General features: G+C 39.9%; 1 protein-coding gene across 8 annotated transcripts in view; it reads right to left on the bottom strand.

Annotated features, from left to right (window-relative positions):
- SGIP1 (SH3GL interacting endocytic adaptor 1) overlaps window positions 1–22879 on the bottom strand; it is a 1140118-nt gene that overhangs the window by 295672 nt on the left and 821567 nt on the right. For all 8 annotated transcript variants that reach the window (XM_085602350.1, XM_085602347.1, XM_085602346.1 and 5 more), the window contains 3 exons: window positions 18701–19162; window positions 15546–15673; window positions 13165–13291 (listed from right to left, as the gene is read on the bottom strand). In XM_085602350.1, the coding sequence (XP_085458476.1) occupies window positions 13165–13291; window positions 15546–15673; window positions 18701–19162 (717 nt within the window). The remainder of the gene's footprint in view (window positions 1–13164; window positions 13292–15545; window positions 15674–18700; window positions 19163–22879) is intronic.

Here is a 22879-nt window from a genome sequence, read left to right on the forward strand (position 1 = left end):
TCCTGTGAGGGAAACGGGGACAATAACGACTGAAATGATACATCAAATGAGAGAAGTACCAGGAGGTGGATATGTACATGTCCCATGGTTAAGACAGGGTATACTGTATTTTACATACGAGTTTACCAGACAGAGAGAAACCAGTTGAATGGTACAAACAAGTGGAGAGATTTATAAAAGTTTCAAAGGATTTGATGAAATATTTTGATTGGTTGTTTAATATTGTGGTTCCAACGGATTTATGGACAGAGTGTAAAATTGTAATAGATTGGCCAACAGAGGAAAATTCTAGAGATGCAAAGACTGGAGCCCCGTCAGATGAAGTGATGAAAAAATATAATCAAGTAATTACCCATTTGAAGGGAAAGATTTCACCAAAAGAGACAGATTGGGTAAAAAGAGATAGGACGACTCAGGAGACGAAAGAATCAGTACATGCTTATTATGAGAGGCTTTTACAGGTGTTCAAACAGTATAGAGGTTTTAAAAGCAAAACTGATCAAGATATGGGGCATTTTGTATACAAGTTTGTGCTTGGTTTGAAGTCGGAAATTAGTATCATGATTAAACAACATTTGATTTGTTGGCAGAATAAAAGTGTAGATGAGTTACTATTGTATGCCAAATATTGTAGTGATATTGAATCGAGACGCAAGCAGATGAAAGAGAAATTAATGTGGGCACAAATGAAGGCAGCACAGAAAGGTGGCAATTTTGTGGATTATTCTCAGAAAGTAGGAAAAGGTCAGAATTAGAATATTCAAAATGGTCAGATTTCTTACATGGGCGGTGTTATGATGAATGGAGTTATTTCTAATCAAGGTAGAGGTAACAAAGAAGAAATTTCCTTGTCATGTGTGTGGTAAGTTAGACATGGAAAGCGTAAGGGTAAGGTTTTCCGAGAAAATAATGAATCAGAATTTTAAACAGCAAATGCAAAATGAGGTGAACAGGAATCAACAGCAGCAGTAAAAGATAGTTACACAGGTACAAATATCTCAAACCCCGATGCCAAATGATGTGAATGCTCAAGTACAAAGATACAGTGGGAACGTAGGTTTTCATACGGGAGAACCGGTTGGTAGTAATCAAAATGTACAAATGGCTTCACAAAACTGGTTGCAGCGTCAGGAGAGTAATTCAGATACATGTCAATCACGGTGAAGGAGGAGTGTGTGCTTGGCACATCCTTAGAGGTAGACCAGTGTGGTCCTTTTGTGGATAGGGAAGTTGAAGGTTATGTTGTTACATTCCTTGTAAACACTGGTGCTACCCATTCCACTGTGAGAACTGTGGAAATCTCAAACCTAACCCTCTTGGGAGATGCTACCCAAGTTATAGGCGTTTCGAATCAGTTGATTAAAACTGCAGTGACAAAACCAATGAAGGTGCACATTGGAGATTTCAGAGACTTGCATCGTTTTGTAGTGTGTGATACGAGTCCGGTCAACCTGTGAGGTAGGGATTTGTATGTAAGAAGAACTGCACCATCTATTGTACACCAGATGGCACTGAACTTCAGACGCCGGATGAATATTTTGCGTTTAAATTGATGTTGACAAGGCAAGGGAGAGTGGTGAATTATTTGTATCCTTTATTTACAGCAAAGGATTTGCCAGTTGAATTGAGAGACATAATGATGACTGATGTGTGGGATTTTTCAGGGAAAGACATTGGATTGATGAAAGGAGTTGATCCTTTTCGGATTGCAGTCAAACAAGGTGTAGAATTTCCAAAAACGCCACAGTATAAAGTGAGTCCTGAGGCCACTGCAGGAGTAACACCAGTAATTGAACAAATGATTGAACAAGGCATTTTGAGAGAGATATTAGGGAGTCCTTGTAATTCACCTATTAAGGGGATTTAAAAAAACGAGCGGGAAATACAGGATAGTTCAGGACCTGAGGAAAATTAATAAGATTGTGATACCATGTTGTCCAATAGTGCCAAACCCAGCAGTGATTCTTTACCAAATTCCTCATGAGGCAGAATGGTTCACTGTGCTTGATTTGTGCGAAGCATTTTTCTCGATACCCTTGCATCTGGATAGCCAATCTTTTTGCATTCCGGTTTCAATCAGATTTTGACAAATGTTTGGAATCATTGGTGATGCCAAAAGACTCAGTACTAGTGCAATACATTGATGACTTACTTGTTGCATCAAAAAAGAGAGAAGCATGTTTGACAGATACAATTGCTCTACTGAACCATTTGGCAGAAGGTGGACAAAGTGCCACCTGCTAAATTGCAATTTTGTCAAAAAGAAGTTCAATATTTGGGACACAAAATTGAAAAAGGAGTCAGGAAAGTATCACAAGATCAAATAACTGATCTTGCAGATGAGTCCTCCCAGAAAACAGAAAGAATTTCAAATGTTCTTAGGTATGGTTGGTTGGATACTACAGACAATGGATCAGTGGTTTTCCACTGACAGCCAAGCTATTAGAGAATGACACATAGGGATGTGGTTGATCCAATTGAATTGGATGAAGACTGTATGAGGGCATCTGTAGAGTTGCAATAAGTCTTTGTTGAGCACCTGCATTAGGAATGCCAGACTAAAGTAAGGATTTTGCATTATTCTATTGTGAAAAAGATGGTTGTGCACTTTCAGCCCTAACACAAATGCATGGAATGGCATGCTAAACAGTGGTATATTTCTCTGCCACTTTGGATTCAGTGGCTGCAGCGTTACCAGGCTGTTTAAAAGCAGTAGCTGCCACTTGTGTGAGTTTGGAGCAGAGTAAATCGATTGTGATGGGTCATCCTTTAGGAGTATATGTGCCACAGTCTGTTGAGATCTTGTTGACACGAACTTAGCATCTTACAAGTAGTCAGTTGGCAAGGAATGAGAGAGTGATATTGGGAGCACAGCAAGTGACTGTGACAAGATGTACAAATTTGAATCCAGCTACATTACTACGGAGTCCGAGTTGTGTGGAAGTGGTGGATGAAGCAGATCATGATTGTCTGGATGTGACTGAATTGTGTAAAAAACCAAGGCCAGATATAAAAGACACACCATTGCCTGAATTTGATTGTGTGATGTTTGTAGATGGATCTTTATTGAGAGATGAAAAGGGCACTCTGCGTGCTTCCTATGCAGTCTGTACAGTGGCCATGGTTCTTGAAGCTTCAGGCTTCTAAGGAATAAGTTCTGTACAAATTTCTGAGCTGGTGGCATTGACCAGAGCATTTATAATTGGAAAAAACCTGAGAATAAGCATACTCACTGATAGTCAATATGGTTTTGGGGTTGTGCATGACTTTGGACAATTGTGGATGTAGCGTGGTTCTTTGACATCAGGTTCACCGATTCGAAACAGCAATAATGTAAAGGCTTTGCTAGTTGCATTACAATTGTCCAAAGAAATTGCGGTGGTGAAGTTTTCAGGCTTTTAAAGCAATCTTGTTTTAACCCAAAGTTCAGGGTCATTGCAGAAAGTCTTTGTCAGAGGTGTATTACTTGCCAGCAGCAAAATGCAGTAAGAAAGACTTGTCAGTTGGGGACAAATAGGAAAAGCAGCAGGACCATTGACCCAACTGCAAGCAGATTTCATAGGGTTGCCTCCATGTAATGGTTTGAAATATGTGTTGGTTGTGGTTTGTTTGTTCTCTCGTTGGTTAGAAGCTTATCCAACAAGAAACAATGATAGTCTAACAGTTGCTAAATTGCAACCAAGAGAGATAATTCCATGGTTTGGACCTCCCGTCTCTATAGAAACAGATAGAGGAACTCATTTTAATAATGAGAAATAATTAGGATGATTTGGGCAGCATTGCACAATGAGCAAAAACTGCATTGTGCCTATCACCGGAAGCTTCAGGCGTGGTTGAGCAAATTAATGGCACTATTAAGTCAAGACTCTCGAAAGTATGTGCGTCCACAGCCCTGAAATGGCCAGATGCTTTACCTTTAGTTTTTATGAGTCTAAGAAGTACTCCTGATAAAAAAGACTGGATTAACGCCCCCATGAAGTGATCATGTGGAGAGCAATGAGGTGGGCATTAGTCCCAGCAAATCAACTGATAAATACAACTGATGATCTAGTGCTCAATTATTGCAAAGGATTGGCTGATGTAGTGTGTGCTGTGTCTCATCAGGTTGGAGAAGTTGCAACCACAACACAGCAAGAACAAGCACATAACCTAAGTCCAGGAGAGTGGGTTCTGGTGAAGAAACATGTGAGAAAGTCATGTTTGGAACCACATTGGCATGGGCCATACCGAGTGATACTGGTGACAACTACAGCAGTGAAATGTGGTGGCTTACCGAATTGGATTCATGCAAGTCACACAAGAAGAGTACCAAGTCCACTTGGAAGACCAGAACAAGAGCAAGAACAGGCTGAGAGTCAAGGAGAGCCTGAACCAAATCGAATAAAGTAGGCACCAGCTGCTGGGTCTCGTGAGACTTGTCAATGCAAATGATGGAGAAAATTTGATTCAAGAAGAAGTGCAAACAAGAAAAGAAACAAACAAAAGAAGTTGTGAACGTAGTCTTGAATCCGATACTGTGAAAGTCAAAAAGGCAAGAAAGGGAGATATATGGCCAAAGGGAGTGAAAAGAATGAAATACAATCTGAAAGAAAAAGTTCCAAACGCAATAATTGAAGTGTCGAGTCAAACAGAACAAAGTGACTCTGAAGAAGATACAGTTCGGAGAACAAAAAGGGCAAGCGTTCCGAACAAGAAGTACACAGCACCTGAATGGACATACGTGTGACTGAAAGAGTTGAAAACACAGATCAGTGTGGAGAAAAGACTGCTGCAGAGCTGAGTCACAATAAGTGTTATGAGCCACCCTAAATGAACTGTGACAAACATTGGGGTGCAGAAGATTGAAAAGATCACTCTGAAGAGTGCAGAAAACTAAGCTGGAATTGAGTTAGAAGCTGTTAAGATATATTTTTTTTTTTTAAAAGAGGGGTGAAGCAAGAAGGCTTAAGAAGTGCTTGGATACACTATTTTTTGGGGTTTTTAGTTTTGTTTATATATAGTTTCGTTTTAGATTTGTTCAAGAAAATAACAAAGGCAAATATACCAGAGACTGGATATCAAAACCAAAGTTTTAAACGTAGATGTATTAATGCTTGCTTTAAAAGTGTTTTACTACTAATGTTTGTTCAACACCGATTGTTATGTCTTATTTTATGTACCCTACTAAAAATATTACTAATAATGAGTGAAAAAGTAGACGTGGGAAATCTTAAAGAAGAACCACAAACTAATATTGAGAAAATAGGTGATAATATATATATCAGGATAACTCCATTAATGATTTTTCGTTAAATGTTTTTATTAAACTATTGTATGAATACATTGATACTATGGATGCGACAGATTGTTATGTGTGCATGCAATTACCTCCGTCTGTGTCTGAGGAGGTGACTTATCACTTTCCTTTAACTTATGGAGTTTCATGCAGTGTACTAACAAGCCTATTCTATGAAAAAGTAAACTTGCAGTTTTACTCAAACTATGATTTAGTGTTTGCTGAAGTGCCAATTAGAAAGAATATGAATAGGGTAAATAGTGTGAAAAATGCAGAATATACGGGTGAATTTTTTCATACTAATAAAACAATAGATACTGTATACGCACATCATAATAATTTAACCTGTAGTTTGTGTCAGGAGGAGATTGCGTTTATAAATTTGGTAGAAGACAAAATGTTAAGGAAAAAGCTTCTGAGCAAAAGTCCTGTGTACCCCCTTGCGCTTTTAAAGAAGGTGATTATAAAACGGGTGAGACATATGCTGCAATGACACTGGATTGGCATCATAGGGGAAAGCTTTGCTTGCTTAGACTAAAAGCTGATTTTAACAATTATTTTATTGGTTCTAGTGAATGTGATCATGCTTTTCTAATTACGGGAGGTTAGGGAATAAGAGGTGGTATGGATTTCCTGGAATATATTATGTGTGTGGTAAAAATGCTTACTATAGGTTGCCTGCACATTGGTATGGGTGCTGTTATATGGGGATAGTTTCTCCCAAGGTTTATCATTCAAATAAAAGTCATGGAATCAATTAAAAGAAAAGTGGATTAACACGAAATAAAAGGGGAATTAGTGCCGCAGAAATTGTGGGAGATATTTTTGGAGCATTGATACCTTCAGTTGGGGTAATTTTAAATTTGCCCAAAATTAGGAAATTGTCCACAACGGTTGATCGTTTATCAACAGACACTGCTGATGGGTTCTTAATGATTGATACAGAAATAGTTGCGATAAGATCTATGGTCTTACAGAATAGACTTGCTCTTTATGTAATATTGGCAAAAGAGGGCGGAGTCTGTAGTATGTTGAAAATTCAACAGTGCTGTACTTATTTCCCTGATAAAAGTTTGAGCCTGGAGAGATATATTAAATATATTACACATTTATGAGAAGATTTAACTGAACTGAAGGTTGCTGGTGCTTGGGAGAGACTTGGTAAGGGTTTCCCCTCAGTGGGTAGTTTGTTTACTGTTTTTGGTAATAGCTTGCTAGGAAAAATACTAACACCTATAGTTGCTGTTGCTACAGGGATATTAATGTTGGTATTAATATAGGAGTGTTGCAAGTGTAAGACACACACTGGATACTAAACGAAGAGCAAGGAAGAGAAAGAGAAGATTTGGAATTGGATGATAGAAAAGGAATTGACTATGAAATAGTAAAGGACATAGATGGAGTTATGTTGAAACTAAAGAAAACAACTGCTTTTTAAGTAGTATAAATGATAATCAGATTTTTGGGTTGTGTTTTTATGATGGCTTAAGTCGCCATCAAAGGGGGGATTGATGGAGCAGGGTTTTCGCAAAATAAAACCTGCTCAGATTGAACTCCTCAACGTGTGACTCATTAACCAAATGTTGTGAAATTAACCACAAAAGACTGAAATGGGAAAAATGAGATCTGGGCAAGTGCGTGCTGAGAGTATTAGAGTAGGCCGCACATGCAAATAAAGTCGAGACATTATTTTTCACTAACTAGACAATAAAAAGTAAGAAGAGAGAGCAAGTGAAAGCATTCAAAGTGCATTTAATACAATTTATAAAATGATAAATTACACTTGTATTTGTTTTCTCTAGAAGTGTACTTACTTCCCTACAGAAAAGGCCCGAGAGTCATTTTAGAATTAACATGGCATATTAGAAATGTAAAAGGGAGAAAGAAAATGTAATGTGTCCTTCGCAAGTTCCTGAAGATGGCCATCGTTGCGCATAAAGGAAATTGATCAAAAGGATGGAAGAGCGGAGCTTGAGGACATTTGTACTACAAATTGATACATGAGAAGGAGAGACTAACAAAACACAGAAGACTGATACTAGAGTTTCCTCTGTTGAAAGTGTTTACAGTGTGAGAAGTTAGAATAATAAGACATTTGAAAGTTAGGCATAACGAGAGTGGTGTGATTGAACACCTCTTGTTTTGGACCAATCAAAAAGCATAAAACCATGCGAGATGACACATTGAGGGTTGGACCTTTAGTGAATTTAGAGTATAACTAGTATTAGTAAGTGGGTTGGGTTAGAGCGCGTTTCCTTGCTTTGAGAGAGGAGATAGCCGTGTTCCGGTTTCATAATTCTATCGGCTGGCTGTTCTGCTGATCCTGACTCTTAGACTTTGCTCCTTAACTCTTATTGAGGGGCCTAGCTTTCTCTCATTGCCAGAGGGTAGCTTTCCAGATTTCTAGAACTTTATATTATTGGTTAGAATGATATTCTGAATTTGCATAAACTTACTTGCAAATGTCTTGGATCTTTTGCCTCTCTGCCCATCAACTCATTCATTGCGCTGACATTTGAGATGTATTATTGATGTTTATTTGCTAATGTTTCTCTTGTGTGATGACCTATGATTCGAGCTGTATTGTACTTGATGAACAATTCACATTTATTTAGATCAAACATTTTAAAACTTTCAAAGAGTTTGCCATTATTAGTATCATCGATTTAGTTATATGAAAGATTATTCTATGGTAAATTCTGATATTTTTGCCAAATCCTAAATTTTATAGCTATTCATCGCTAAAAAAAGAAGATAAATAGAATGACCTAATTGGTAAGTGTGGTTTAAACTCACCCAGCGTACTAGGGACTGTAGGGTTATTGAATTGGGTCCAGATGATAAATGTGTCCGTTCCTGAACGCTGGATCACGACCTTTCACTACAACTTACTACTCAAACGAATTAAACATGCTATTAGAATGTTTAAGCAAGGATAAAGTCCTACAGCTGTACGCTACAGTACTGTGTTATTTTTTCTCAAACAAAGGATGCAATTTCTGAGTCCATGAAACCGACGGGTGAACAGAGGGGAGTTGGCATCCTTTGTTTGAGGAAAATCTACAACTGTATAAATGTAGGGCTTTACACTCGCTTAAACACTCTAATGGCATGTTTAATTTCAGGAGTGAGTTGCAATGAATTTACTAATGCAAGATGTTAAGAAAGAGCTTGATTCATTAATAGATTTACTCCGTATACAACGGACAACCCCCCATCATAGCCGCTTAAAACTTCTGTATTGCTGCAGAAATTGCTTGGACAGTGATAACAGTCCTGATGATCAATCTGTGGTGCGAATGTCCTAAATTGTTCCAGTGCCAAACCAGCCTTTTTGCTGAACAGCTATCAAAAGAAATGTCCATTAAGGATGCAAAAGGTCAGTGAAAACGTGGTTGATCTCATCCAGACCTGAAGCCTGGACACCAATTGGTGCCAAAAGATCTGCCTGTATTTAGGCAATCTTGGAGCACTTACTTAGTAACATCATGTATTGACTGTGCTTAAAAGAGTCTTGAGGTTTTCAAAGATAGCCAGCAAGATCACACTGAGACAAACTGCATTAATGGATCTGCGGGCTAAACAAGCTGTAGTAAACATTCTCTTTCTAAAGGCATCAATTCTTTTACATAATCTGTTTGGAGGGTTGGCTGGAAAGGAAATCAAATTCACCTTGTCAATGTCTAAACTATCAGGCTTTCCAGTGTAGGATGTTTGTTTAGGAATTCACCAGTAGCCAGACTGTCACCTAGCCACAGATTGACTGAACGGAGGAGACACGCATGGCTTGGACCAAGTGGCCAAAAGGGCATCAGTAAGAGCTTAACCGATGGCAGTAATGGCTTAGATGAATTCGGCCTGGTTGACGGATTTCAGTCAATACATTTTGCTAATTCTAAATAGCAAGGCTAGAGCCACAGCTTCCCTCTGAACCAAAACTTGAAATTAGGCACTTTCTTCCATTGGTGGTTCATGTGGCAAGCGTCGTTCTGATTCAGGAGTTGTCTCTAGCCCACTCGCATTCTGGTGGTCTAAATGCAAGGCATCACCAGCATAATGAGGGCAAAGCCAGTTGTATTTTTCCCCATCATCATCAGTGTCCCGTGAGACATTACGTAGGTTCTGCACTAGATTAGAATAAGATCCAAAAATACCCCCAAGCCTCTGATAGTACTGGAATTGAGGCAGAGGTCTTGGAGTATAACAACTGGTTGCACCTCTATTATCTGGTAGTGCGACATGCCTGTAGTGTATTGATGTAGATTCAGGGTCAGAGTGACTTTAGGACTGGATCTTGAATGTGTGTCGGATCAATCACTGCTGGCGTGGATCTCAGTGTCTGTGTAGAGGCCTGGACTGGAGTTGGTGAAGGCCCAGTAGCCGGTTCAGAGAGGGCAGTCGGTGTTGGGGTAAATAAGCTGGCTGAAGTCCTAATGGTGACCCCTATTCCTCAGAGGGAGCCGGAATGGCACTGAAGGTCTGAAACAGTCTCGCTGAAAGCTGCTATCTGATGTGGGACTGAAAACAGCCTGAGGAAATCTGGGGTGTGCCAGGACAGATTTGAGTAACACCAGAAGAGTGTGATCTCTTGTGTGAAGGTGTGATGATGACTCCTCACTAGACTTCGAGTAGTGGGTTGGGGTAGAGTCCTTCTTGGTCCTTTTTGTACTTATGTTTAGATTTCAACTTACTGGAAGACTCTGACTGAGAAGAATACTTTTCACAGAGGAGGCCTTGTGACAGGAACCAAATGGGACTTGAAGTAGGAGCGAGATCTGTGTTTTGACCGTGACCTACTCTTATATTTGGTGATGTAGAGCTTTGACTTCTGCTCCCGTCCACCTTTGGGTACATAAATGCACTTGTCACACGATGGAGTCATGGCCGGAGCCAAAGCACCACAAACACACTTTGTGCTCATCCATGACCAACATCGGCTGCCTAAAGCCTTGGATATGCTTGAACCTTGCAGTTTTCCGTGGGGAGAGTTACCTAGCAAACTGTCATAGGAATTTGGAAGTTATCAGAAGAATGACAAAGTCGGGACCTATCGAAAGAGATGGAAACAAAGGAACTGAAGTCAGCAAGCAGACGTGGCCCTTATATATAGGTCCACTAAATCACCTCCGGGGTGGTACAGGGCCACCACAGTGCCACATGATACTACCTACCAGAGCAAGAGCACTGGTACAAAAACTCTTCAGATGCAGTCCGGGGACTAAGGGCATTTTAAAGATGAGGAATCTGCAGTTAGAAATACCCATTAGAAACTCTACAATGTGCATTTCCCGTAAGGCATAGCAAGCATTATGCCCATCCACACAATACCCTAAATCAATCCGTTCCACTAACACCCTTTCCATGGCAACAGATTTTCCTTGCATTCATGCCAGGACCCGTTAATACCTCTTATAACACCTTAGATACCTTGCAGATACACATCACAATCTTACTTTCTAACTGAAGGACTTGTCTGCAATTGAGAGTCTGGACCATGTCACCCTAACATGGCTCTCCATCCCTTATCCAGGGGTCTGTGTAGCCCGAAACCAACACTCCACATTTAGGGCTGGCTCCCACTTTGCAGGCAGAGGGTAATGACCTAAGAATCAAATATGTTCCTTATGCCTTCCAGGCTAGGACCCCTGACAAAGGGGACATTGCCTGATCTCCCCTTAGCCTTTGCTGGCACCTACTAAGGGAAGCCAGTTCCACAACCTTTTGAACACTGTATCTGAGTTCTTAGAGGCATTTGCAAATGAACCATCAATGTCTTCCTCATAAGAGACTTCGGGATCAGTCACACTGGTGAGTATAAGGAACATATCGATAGGATCTGCTTGCTCAACTCTGGCTTACACAACATTTTAGGAATTCCCCAAACTTTTCTCAAAAGGGTTAATCTTGCTTAATGGATCTTGCTCCAAAGAAGCTCCAGAAGGGCCATGTCGGTGTCATTTGGCTGCTTGATGTCAGACTTGCCTCAAAGCCAGGCCTGGAAATCTTGTGTAGCCAACTCAAAGCAACTTTGATTCCCCATTGGACTGAATTCTAGACGGACCTATGCAGAACTCTTATTTCTCCAAGTAGACCTACTGCACATTCATTTCACCCAGTAAAGTCAAGGAACACTTTGATACACTAAATGGGTAGAGAAACTAACCAACAAAACCTATACCACTTCCAAAACAAACACGGAGATCTACTCTAAACATGTTTTACCAAAGATTGATTTTAGGGTTCTAGTGAAGTATGGGACCTGTTTGCTGCCAAAGGAAGATATATTGGTCATAATTAGTTCCACAGCGAGGAAATGCATTAAATGAATAGGCGCAATCTAGTCAGTGTCACCAACATTCAGGAAGGGCTTGCATACATGTACAAGCTTCAGTGTAAGGAACATGAGTGGTGTAGGCAGTATCTACTACAGCTGCCAGCAGCTCCCAGCCTGCTTGCCCAAAATGTCTCCTTTCTCCACCATACACTCCCCAAAGTCTGCAAACACCATAATTCGAAAGGCATACACAGCCACGTATAGCACCGTAGTGGGTAGTAGGCTGTAAAAGAGACAGACGGCTGCTGGTCCGCACCAAAAAATATAGAAACCAAGCAGAGCAACACAAAATGAAGTACTGCATTGTTGGAGCGACCTTCAAACAGGTATGCTTAACACTGCACACTCCACCCCATGCTTTCAACTATTAACACATGCCAAAGCGCAAACAATGTAAAGAAGTAGAAGTTGACATTTATCTCAACTGCCGAGAAAAAAAGAGCCTTACTGTAACCCTGTTCAGACGTTTTTGTGCACCGCACCTGATTTGTAGTTTAATGCCACACTATTTCAATTTCAGTACTGTTCTAACAGCACTTCAAGTAAAACGAAAGAAACTGCATAACCTCAGCCTGCAATATTACCATGAAGTTTGGCAACTTTAACCCGATCAATCACCTGTGCTAGCTATATCCTCTTTCCACTTGGAATGGGATAAATCGAGTTCAGCAGCTTTAAAGAATTGGATTTCTTTGCTGGTTAGTATTGAGTAATGCAGCTCATTGTTTTAACAGCTGCTTCTCCAAAATAGATATACATTGGGAGAGCAGGTCTTTCGACACCGAAAATACAAAATTCGCCCCCACCCTACCAAATACCTGCCTGATTCTCAAAACAATAAGATGCTGAGCATTTAGGAATTTTGGACATATAATAGGCAAGTGAGAGATTAATAGGTTTCTTGAAACCCTAGCTAATTTGGCTTGCTATAAACCATGCCAGAAACAGGCGGCGGCGGCGGGAGGAGAAGATTTTGCTCTCTTGCACCTAACTATCTGAATTTTTGAACAGATGCTTTTTTGATCTGGCAACAGTTATTCTTTATTTGGTGTTTCAAAAAGCCGAGTTTCTCTACTTGACATGGCGCCACTTTAAGGAAATGTATTCAGATGTACAAACAGATGCAACATTCATGGGCGTTGCTGCATGATGTCTAAGAAGAATACCTTCAAATTACTTTAGAAGATTGGTACGTTTAGCCTGTAAAGTGGTGCATTTACAACACAGGTCACTGAAAGTAAAGTTACTCAACTTTACATTTCTACTCTTTATCTACAACAGATAATGTTATGTATGAGAACTAAAAAGAAGGTGTGATTAGGATAAAGTGCAAAACGCCTGTTCAGATACGAGTGGCACTCAAAGCCAAAAAACATTAATCCTCTCACTTCATTCAAGAAAATCACTCCAATTAACCCTACCGACTTTCCCAATTTTGCTGAATTTTAGTACATAACCCATGATAATGATGGGAAATACGAGATTTCAAGAACTTTAGATAATGCCAAGCCAGTTTTAAAATTTAAAAATAGACCAAAATGAAAACTCTTTTTACCAACTGTAGGTGTTGTTGCAGCACTCAACGAATTAGTCGACGAGATGGAAGAAGTGCTTTCCGCACGAGCTAAAGGTGCTACTGGAGGAGGACTGGCAGAGTGAATAGGAGGACTAAATGGCCTTGGCTGGAAAAAACACAAATATACAATTTAAAAGCTGTTCAAATCGCACTACACATTCAATAAGTACTTTTGCATTTCAGATACTGTATGTTCAAGTGTTTCGTTAAAATATTAAAATGTACTTATTTCAAGAACATTTAACCTCTATTTACGTAGTCACAGTTATCTTCCTAGCTAGGCTTAGTTTCTGAAATGCAGGGTTTGTTTTTATGAAAAGGTTAACTTCACATTCTCTTTAGAAAGTTTCTCTTTCTGGCGCATCCCTTCGTTTTTTCAGGTGTCTGAAATAATCGAGGAATAGGCGGAATAACATGCATCAATGTATGGCTACTGCTACCAAAGTTGTAGTAATTTAGTATTGCTGTAAATAATGTTCTACAACTCGATTTACAAATCTCTTCATGTGAAGGGTGCTTTATTACACGTCATTATTTGTTTTCAAGTAAAAACCCACTTATTGAACTTGAAAGAAGCTGGCAATTTACTGTAACAGGTTTTATTCACACAAAGATTTAGCATGAGTAATTATGTCAACAAGGGTGGAAAATGTGCATGAATATTTGTGAATGCCATCAGCATGGAAACCTACTTCAAATGTAGGAGATATAACTCATGGGAGAATATTTCAGACTTTCGTATTTCCAAATTTGTGATTGCTGCTTCCTTACTCTAAACATTGCTTGTCATGTAGATTGTAGTATACAGTAGAGGACAACATGTACGCTAATGTTCTACACTTGTCAGAATGTAGCCAACTCAGTAATATGTATCTTATGACTATGCGTTCGGCACAATCAGTGGTGAACTTGAAGAATGAGCAGGGTCATTACGAACAGCAATAGGTGGGGAAATGGGTGGAGTGTGTGCTAGGTTACAGATGAATTTGGTAAGTCGTGTTTCTGGCTAACCCAGGGCGATTGCCTGCAGTTCACTGTCGCACTTCATTCGATGTCAGAAGCTTACACTGTTTAATGCAAATGCAAGTGGTTTCCAAACGATGGGATTGTCATTTCTAGTTAAGTATCTTTCCATTAAAAAAAAAAACAAAGAAATAACTAAAGGATACACAGGGGCAATGTTTCTCTCTCGAATTAATCTGCACACAGATAACACATTACTTAGACTCTTCGCCAAGTTGTCACACGACCATCAGAAATCCAATGCAAATCAGACCGACCATACAAGCGCACATATTACCCCACACAACAAAACATACCAGATATATCCTTGATATTGCAACTCTTTTCTGTTTGGAGGAGGTGTGGCTACGCTTAATAAATAACTAATAACCAGAGCATTGCATTATGGTTCACAGTGTCTACCAGTAAAACTCCTTCTCCGCGTTTCATGTTCTGTATCGATCCAGCATAGGGTGACAGTCGAGGGCAGCCAACTGCTTGAATGACTGTTGATAGTTGACTGACGGAGTGATGTACACCACGTTCCAAAAGGAACACTGCTTTTTATGTTGTAACATGTTAGACACACTCCGAAGAGATATGCCCGCGACAATTGTTAGAAACTATAAAACACGTTTAAGGAGATCTCTGAAGTTTCCGATAACTGGATCACAGTGAAAATATTAATGTAATAAAGTGAGGATGGTCGAAAAATCCAGAATCAATCTATATGCATTGTTTGCAAGACTGTCACATGATCTGTACAGCCGTAGCTCACACAAATATTGGACACAACTATGTCGTCAAACAATGAGTACATCTTGATCCAAGAAGCAATGGACAATCACTCTCCTTCAAAAATGTAAACACAAACTGTCAAATACTCTGGCTCTGCTCTGTCATATGACACACAAACAGAACCACCATGCATACACACAGTGCAGATAAGTATCGTACCAGGGCATAAAAATGGCCTGCCAAGTGGTCAACTCACATATTCAAACAGGTCTCAGCCAAAAGACCCACAGCTTCCAAACTATTCCTGAGCTACGCTCCTGGGTCACCAAAAGTACTCAAAAAGACACAACAAACACCTGCAAACCAGAATTCGGTGCACAGGAAATCTAAAACTGTGCATAAACACACACTCCAGGGAGACCAGATGGGCAAGAGAAAATACCAATGGCAGGTGTGTGCTACAGAAAAACCAGTTACAAAACAGGACATAAATGAGAATTTCTACAAGTTCAGAAAATTAAAGCACTAATCACTCGATTCGAATCATGCAGATGGACACAAACTGCAAATTAATAATCTTATTCTTTTGACCCACATATTGCCAATTAAATCTGGCTTACCACATCGCCTACTCCAGGTTTTCCAGGAGGTAGCTTTGGCCGAGAAGAAGGGCGAGGAGGTGGAGGAGGCGGTGCAGCAGTGCTGCAGGAAGTTAGCGGAGTTGCTGGGCGAGCAGGTGAAGAAGAACCTAAAATAGACATGGTTAGTAAATGCAAAATAGACATTTCTGCCTTCCTTATAACCTTTCAGGCAGCAAATTATAGGGTGTCAAACGCATAAAGTTAACTACTGTTTGACGATTAATCCAGCAAACACATCGCCCACCAAAATAACCATGCAAAACGGAATTTTTTGAGCCTTGGCTTTCTGAGCACCAGGCATTCTCCGTGCCACTACTATGGCCCAACACAATGTAGGGAAGCACAGAGATGCAGGGAAAGAAGCGAGAAAGTTCAACAGAGCCCTTAAACCTTAAAAGCATGCTTTCCACCATATTCCAAAGCATCTATCTTAATAAAACGTTTAAGTCCTCACTCCCTAAAAAAAATTATTTATATTCTACAGAACTTTCTATTCTTCCAATCTCCTACAGCTCAAATACAGGCAATGGTTCAGGAAATGATCGGTATTGCACACCAATTTGAAATATTTTATTACCTCTCTGATGCCTCATTTGCTGTTTACCGCTTACAGGCGAGAGAGGAAAACCAAATTTCAACGGGGAAGGGGGAAAGAAGTATACGAGGGATACAGCTTGAAAACACTCTTGTGGAGTGTTTAAACAAAAAGAAATAAAGTAGCTCCTGAAAAGTGAGCTGTAGGGCACTCGTAATGCACCTTTCTCTAGGGAAGGGAAAGACAAGAGAAGAGGAAGCAAACTCCACACACACTAATTAATAAGAAAGAAGCACGTGAGCTACCATGAAGCCAACACATGGTAAGTAATGGGGAGGCAGTAGGCCCACTGTAAGTTAATATGCCTCATAACAGCACATGCTCTGTCAAGTATGTCAGAACTAGAAAGACCAGCCTAAAATCACTATTTCCTTGTACTCATTTTTCCGAACTCCCTTCAACAGCTTTCCAGGTGCAGTGGGTCACATTAGAACATCTTGCATTGACCCAGGCTGGATAAGGCTTGACTGTCATCGAACACTGGTCAGTAGCCACCTCTCCCAATTCATTTTCTTCATTAGTACCGTTTCAACGAAAACTATCACCATTCTACATGAGTCACTAATACACATGACTCAGGATACTTCAGCCCGCCCCTTAGTAGGGACTTTTTCCCTGAAAAAAACAGGTGAATCTGAAATTGTGATTTGGTTTATATTTTAATAAAATAATTAACTAGACTGTAATACAGGGTAATCATTGCAATTCAGTTGTAAAGTTCTATGAATTTTTTTTTTTTTAAACTAAATGAACAAATACTTTTTGTACGTTACACGCACTTTATAACATGGATATTTTATTATAAGTTTTATAGGCATAATGCTTCAATTTTTTTTTTTTTTTTAAATCACTTTTTTTTCATATGTTTTGTATTTGAAGATTGCAACAGCATACGAATTAATTTGCATGAATAAAACTGCACAATCTTGAGAGAATGGTCAAGGGTATAATTGTTCTACCAGTTGTAGGTGGAAAACTCTGGCCTCAATTACGAAAACCCCTAACAAAGAAACTTGGTTATCTCATAATAGCATTACATAAATAGGAAATAATTCATTAATTCAACTTATAAAGCACACGGCTGCTTCAAAAGGTAATATTAGTTTATTTGGGAAGGAGTTAAAAAGCGTATTACTGAATTATAAAAACACTAAAAAACGATATTCTGGTTTCCTTTCCAAGGACAGCATGGTAGCTCTGTACCATTTTAGCTTGCCACCCTTTCCGCTTTTCAATTCTTCAAAAAACAGATGTAAATGGAGGAGATTTCAAAGCAGGAGCTGAGGCTCCAGTGACTTAACTACAGCATTCTCTCTACCCTTCCCCTCTGATCGGCTGTTTATTGACCGCACACGCCCCCACACAGACACAGGGCTCTGCTCCTAGACAGCAAATCCAACGAACACGTGTTACCGGCAAAGGTGGCAAGACTACATTTAGTTACAACTTCAGTAAGCCTTAGGTGGCCGATGGTTTGCAAGTGCAGGTCACCAACACCAAATAAAACATTTAAAAATCCTATGAAATCCTATCGTGATGCATGTGAATAGTCGGATCTAGGGTTTGGGAGCAGTTGATTTCGGACTAGAGGCTACACAATATAATGTCAAGAGACAAAAAATGTGACGATCACCAGGCTAGATAGATGGAACTTTAAGTTAAATAAGTTCCATGGTGGTCGAGGCCCACAGGTGATCCTATAGGACCCCTCTCCAGAAATCGATGTATTATTATGAGGATGCGCAAATGTAATAGAACCAAGGAAACAACAGCAAACATTTTGCAAACCAGCCAAAGTTGGTCCATTTTACTGGCGTGCACCATACCTATAGGCTTTCTAAATGTGAATGGATCTCAAACTTGAAGCTTACAGGACACATCTATAAACTGGAGAGCTTTTAGGTACATTTAAACAAGGCCCCAAAACATGTGATCTGGAGGCGGCAAAAAAGTAGTGAACCATAACAAGCAGAGGCATGCATTCATAGTGGTGACCGTCCAAAGCTGTTGCTGAAGTGGGCACTTCCTACGAGTAGGAATCAATTCACAAAAGGCGCAAATGGTACGAAACACGTACTTGATAAATGACATAGCATCTCAACCAGAAATAGCATTTAACTGCATCCACAAAAAGGACATTATGACCGATCAAATACATGACATGTGTCAACGGCAACTACTGCGCAGTAAATTAACAATACATGACTTTCCCGGTACAAAGATTTTGTACCGCGTGTAAATAAAACCCTGCTTCAAAATACAAAGAAAGTAAAAGGTGTAATCTGGTAAAAGCATTTTAAATTGAATGGAAACAAACCGCTTTTCCATCAATCAAACAAACAACTTAAAATACACTGCTTTCTATAAATATCACTTGATAAAGAGGAAATTAGTAACATTCTGGGTAATAGACCATTGACGCAAAGCACAGAAATTGACTTGTGTTCAAAAGTCATTGCATAAAATTTTCATACACATCTCCAAAAGCCAGTTATATGTCGAACCATAAACCTGTAAGTATCATTAAAGTCATACTTACCACTTGCGGTACCAGTGCCACTGCCAGAGATGGGTCCTGGGGATGACACCACTGTTCTGTAAGTGGGAGGTGGGGGAGGGGGAGGTGTAGCTCTCTGTCCCAGTCCAAAATCTTTTGGAGAGGATGTTGATTCAAAAACATCATCTTTGGAAGCCAGATCCAAACTTTTCTTTTGAACATCTTCCAGATTAAGTGGAGATGGAATACTGCGGGAGGTTTCGGCAGGTGGAGAGGCTATAGAGTTTTCCTGAGTTGGTGATTCCAGAGTTGGGGATTCAACTGTTTCACTTGGAGTCAACACTTTTCCTTCATGTTCTGGAGATTGGTCGGAGAAACTTATCCATTTGTCTTCCTCATGAACAATAACAGATTTTGGGGATAATACTGGCCCAAAAATATTGTCCAAATCAGTTATTGATGGAAGTTTATCCCTTTTGTCCTCTGCTGCTGGTCGGTCTATTCCTGTTGTCAAAGTAGACAATATTAATATCTGAATGCTGCATATTTTTAAATGTTCATCAATTTCTAAACTATGTAAATATGCCTCTCTCTATCTACTGCTAATTTACAAGTGATTCCGCCAAGAAAAGCACTCACAATTCCACTTCAATCACTCCTAAACTGAAACATCTATGCTTTTTGACACCTTGCAAAGTGCTGAAAACAGATTCTGGCAGTGGATTCAGAGGAATTTTGTATTTATAAACAGTTTTTAAAAGCAAATTATTATGAAAGAACTACAAATCACATGAATGTCATCTCCTTCTGAGTGAAAGGTGCATTAAACATAAGGGAATTATGGTTACCAACAAAGACAACATTGCACAGGTAATGAAAAACACAAGTAAAATATAGAAGGAGATACGAGGCTGACTAGATATGCAGTCAATTAAAATTTGAAGACGCTGGATTGCTCGGAGAGACCACAACACACCAGATGAAAGAAGACTGAAGATCCTTGAGAGAGTGAAATGCCCCCCTAAATTGGACATGAAAATGGTAAAGAAAAGCAAAACATAAGAACATTGTCAAGCACAAGAAAAGCTTCCTTAGAAAGGGTCCCTGAGCTTTATTATTCTAGATGACAGAAAGCGTTTTTTTCTATTTGGTTACGGAAGTCTTAACAATGTCCCTGATAACGTCTGAGAAAATACACTAAAACTTTATGGGGTGCTGTTGGAGCTTATGTGCCGTTACTGGAAGAGATAAGAGGTGGCACACTGTTGAGAGCAATGGGCCCAAACGGCCTCTCCTCTCAATTAATTAATAAGGCCCTTACTGGAGACAGATTGTGAAGCCCCTTTTCACAGCAACGGGCAGAAGGCTGCTTGTACCAGGCACGTGGGCAGATGGGAAATAATGAATGTAGACTTTAAGCTGTGTTAGTCTGAATGTTTTTTGATAAATTGCATTATAGACATCAGCAGGTCTAGGCAGATTACTAAACTTAACTTCCAACAGCTAAACATGGCGACAGACAGTTGATAAACAATGGACCTCTTGCACTCCAGTGTTATTGGCTTCTCTACTGCTCAATTTTAACAATCAACTCTTGTTGCATGGGGTAGTCGATTCCAACAGAAAATGACGATGCAGTACCTTCATATGGATACTTTGGCCATCTGCATTTAAATAGATCTGGGCTCTAGTATGGACGATTTCGAATAGCAAGAAGAATTAGGCAAGGATGAAACCTCTCTCACCTTCATTTAAATGCGCCCTCTGCAAATTTGCCAGCAGCAGCACTGGAAAATACATTGGGTTATCTTCTGAAGTTGAGACCAGAGCACATACCTTCATTATTATATGCCAATGAGACTGCTATTAGACCATACTGAAATGGGCTTCCGGAGATCACTGAACACACTAAACTGTTAGATCAATATAATCTGAAACTAACAATTCAAAACTATATCCTTTGGCACAAGAAAAGGTCTGGAGTATTAACTATAAATAATGATGAAAAAGAATAATAGGTTATATTTATCTGGGCTTCATCAAAGCCCACCAACTGTCTGTTTTGGTAGTGAGAGCTGAAAAAAATAATCGACAAGCATTAGCTAAACTAGAAAGTGTTAAGCCACTTCAAAACTATCTGTTTAATCCACACAACTGCAGCACTTCATTTAGCATATATGCTGTGCATAAATGACACCATATTTGGAACACAGAGCAGGCAGTGCGGCTTCCCATGGTTTGTGATGAGTTGGATAGTAGTGTAGTCAATCGCATCCACTACTGAGAGCATTTAACACTTCTCTGGTAGTTGTCGTGAGGCAGGGAATTGGTTGTTTGTCAAAGTTTGAGACGATACAAAACCTGTTGGTCGATTATATGATCTTTACCTCTACAGCTCTGGGTAAGTAGACTGACATCATGAAGGTGGCCATGACTGAGGCTCTTCAGTGTGTATAGAAGTGTGTGTCTGAGGGTTGGGCATCATTGGTCGGGGCATAAAGCAAAAATTAAGGAAGATCCTCCTAAAATCTTCTTTGTGCTGGGAAAATAGGGAATATCAGAGACATTCTCAGTCAATCCCTTCCCCTGGCTGACAGACAAGCAACTGAGATGTATACTTTGAAGAAGTTAACTATGCATTAGGAAAGAGATGGATATAGAGCGGTAAGTGAGGCTAATAATGGCAGGTGTTGAACGAATACATTTTGTCTCTAAATTTGACCTTATGGTAAAAATATTAATGGAGTTGATAGGAGGGAATGCAGTTATATCTCAACTTTTACGCATGGTTAGTGAAAGACTTACTGTTTGAATATAAGCCAGAAAAAGCTCTATTTCATAGTTAACACCATATGAAGGTAGAGATTTGCACATCTTAGATCATACACGTTATTGCTGAAGATAAAAGATAGAAAGCATGTGCGGAGTGCCTATCTAGTGACTGGAGAAGGTGTGAGGGAGCCTCACTACACTGTGAAAGAAGGTAAATCCACAACTTAGCCACTTTCAGTACAAGACAGAAATGCTGTTACTGGTTGGATAAGTGGTACAGCTTTCTTGTGCAAAGTCATTGATAAACAGAGCCCTTTGCATTATAGAAAGCTCACCTCTAGGACTGAGGCAAAACAGTTCACCTCTCTAGCCAGCAGTTCCAACCCATGACTTCAAAATGTGGGGGGAATTTGAGGAAAGAAGTCCAGGAACAGGAAAATCCACGGTTGGGTAGAAGAAGGAAAAGATGTGCAGGGACTAGCGAATATAGTGTGGAAAGCTTTAAAGGAACTTACAAAACCCTGGTAGGCAAAATATCACACACAGGCTCCTCGTCTGGCCAAGCATAAGAGATTGGGTCCGTATCTTGGGGGCAGCAGGTACAAAAGTACAGCAAAGCAAATGGAACGTAAAAACAGAGCCCGAGCCTAAACTAACCAAGTAGCAGGTATTCAGGTCATGGAAGGTGTCTTTATAGATAAGAACGATGAACAGCACATCCAGCACTCGTAGAAGACCTACAAGGAAGGCATTGGAGGAACAGAGTACAGCGATTCATAAGCATTTTGCATCCATGGTTTTCATAACTCCATTCTCATGGCACACGGAGTTCATCAGTGTGGCTAACTCAGTAGGTAAACGGGGTAAAGGCTACAGCTTGTGAAAGAAGTCAGCTACCAACTACACAGTGGAATAAAACCTGAAAATTGTGACAACACATTGATCCCAGCAATTGAAATATAGTGGAAACTAAGAAAAAGGTAACTGTTTACCTTCTTTTTGATTGATCTAAATTCCTTGACAGTGGTGCAGCAGTAATGTGAATTCATGAAACTAAGAATTACAATTCATGGCTAACACTGCTTAGCAGTTCCCACAACTCTCCAGCCGGGTAAGGAGTGCAGCAGACTTGACAGGAGCTACAACACACACACACACTACAGTTTACTACAGATCATTCTTCAGGCTTCCTACAATTAAATATACTTGGGTACATAGAGGGGGCTGACTGTGTGTGGAACCTCCAGAGATTACCCTAGCAGTCCCAGCCACTCCTCTCTGAACATGACATTTGCAAGCGCAGGAGGGCAGTCCACATATACAGATTGCAAGTTCCGAAGTGTGGAGTAGAATGTAAAAGGTCCTCACAAAGGAGAATGTTCGGCCAGTCATGGGTTGTGGGGCTGTGCCCCCCTTCATTTTACAAAGCATTATGATGGTCTGTCAGGC

Source organism: Triturus cristatus, chromosome 4_2 (genome assembly GCF_964204655.1).
Source record: "Triturus cristatus chromosome 4_2, aTriCri1.1, whole genome shotgun sequence".
Taxonomy (NCBI): domain Eukaryota; kingdom Metazoa; phylum Chordata; class Amphibia; order Caudata; family Salamandridae; genus Triturus; species Triturus cristatus.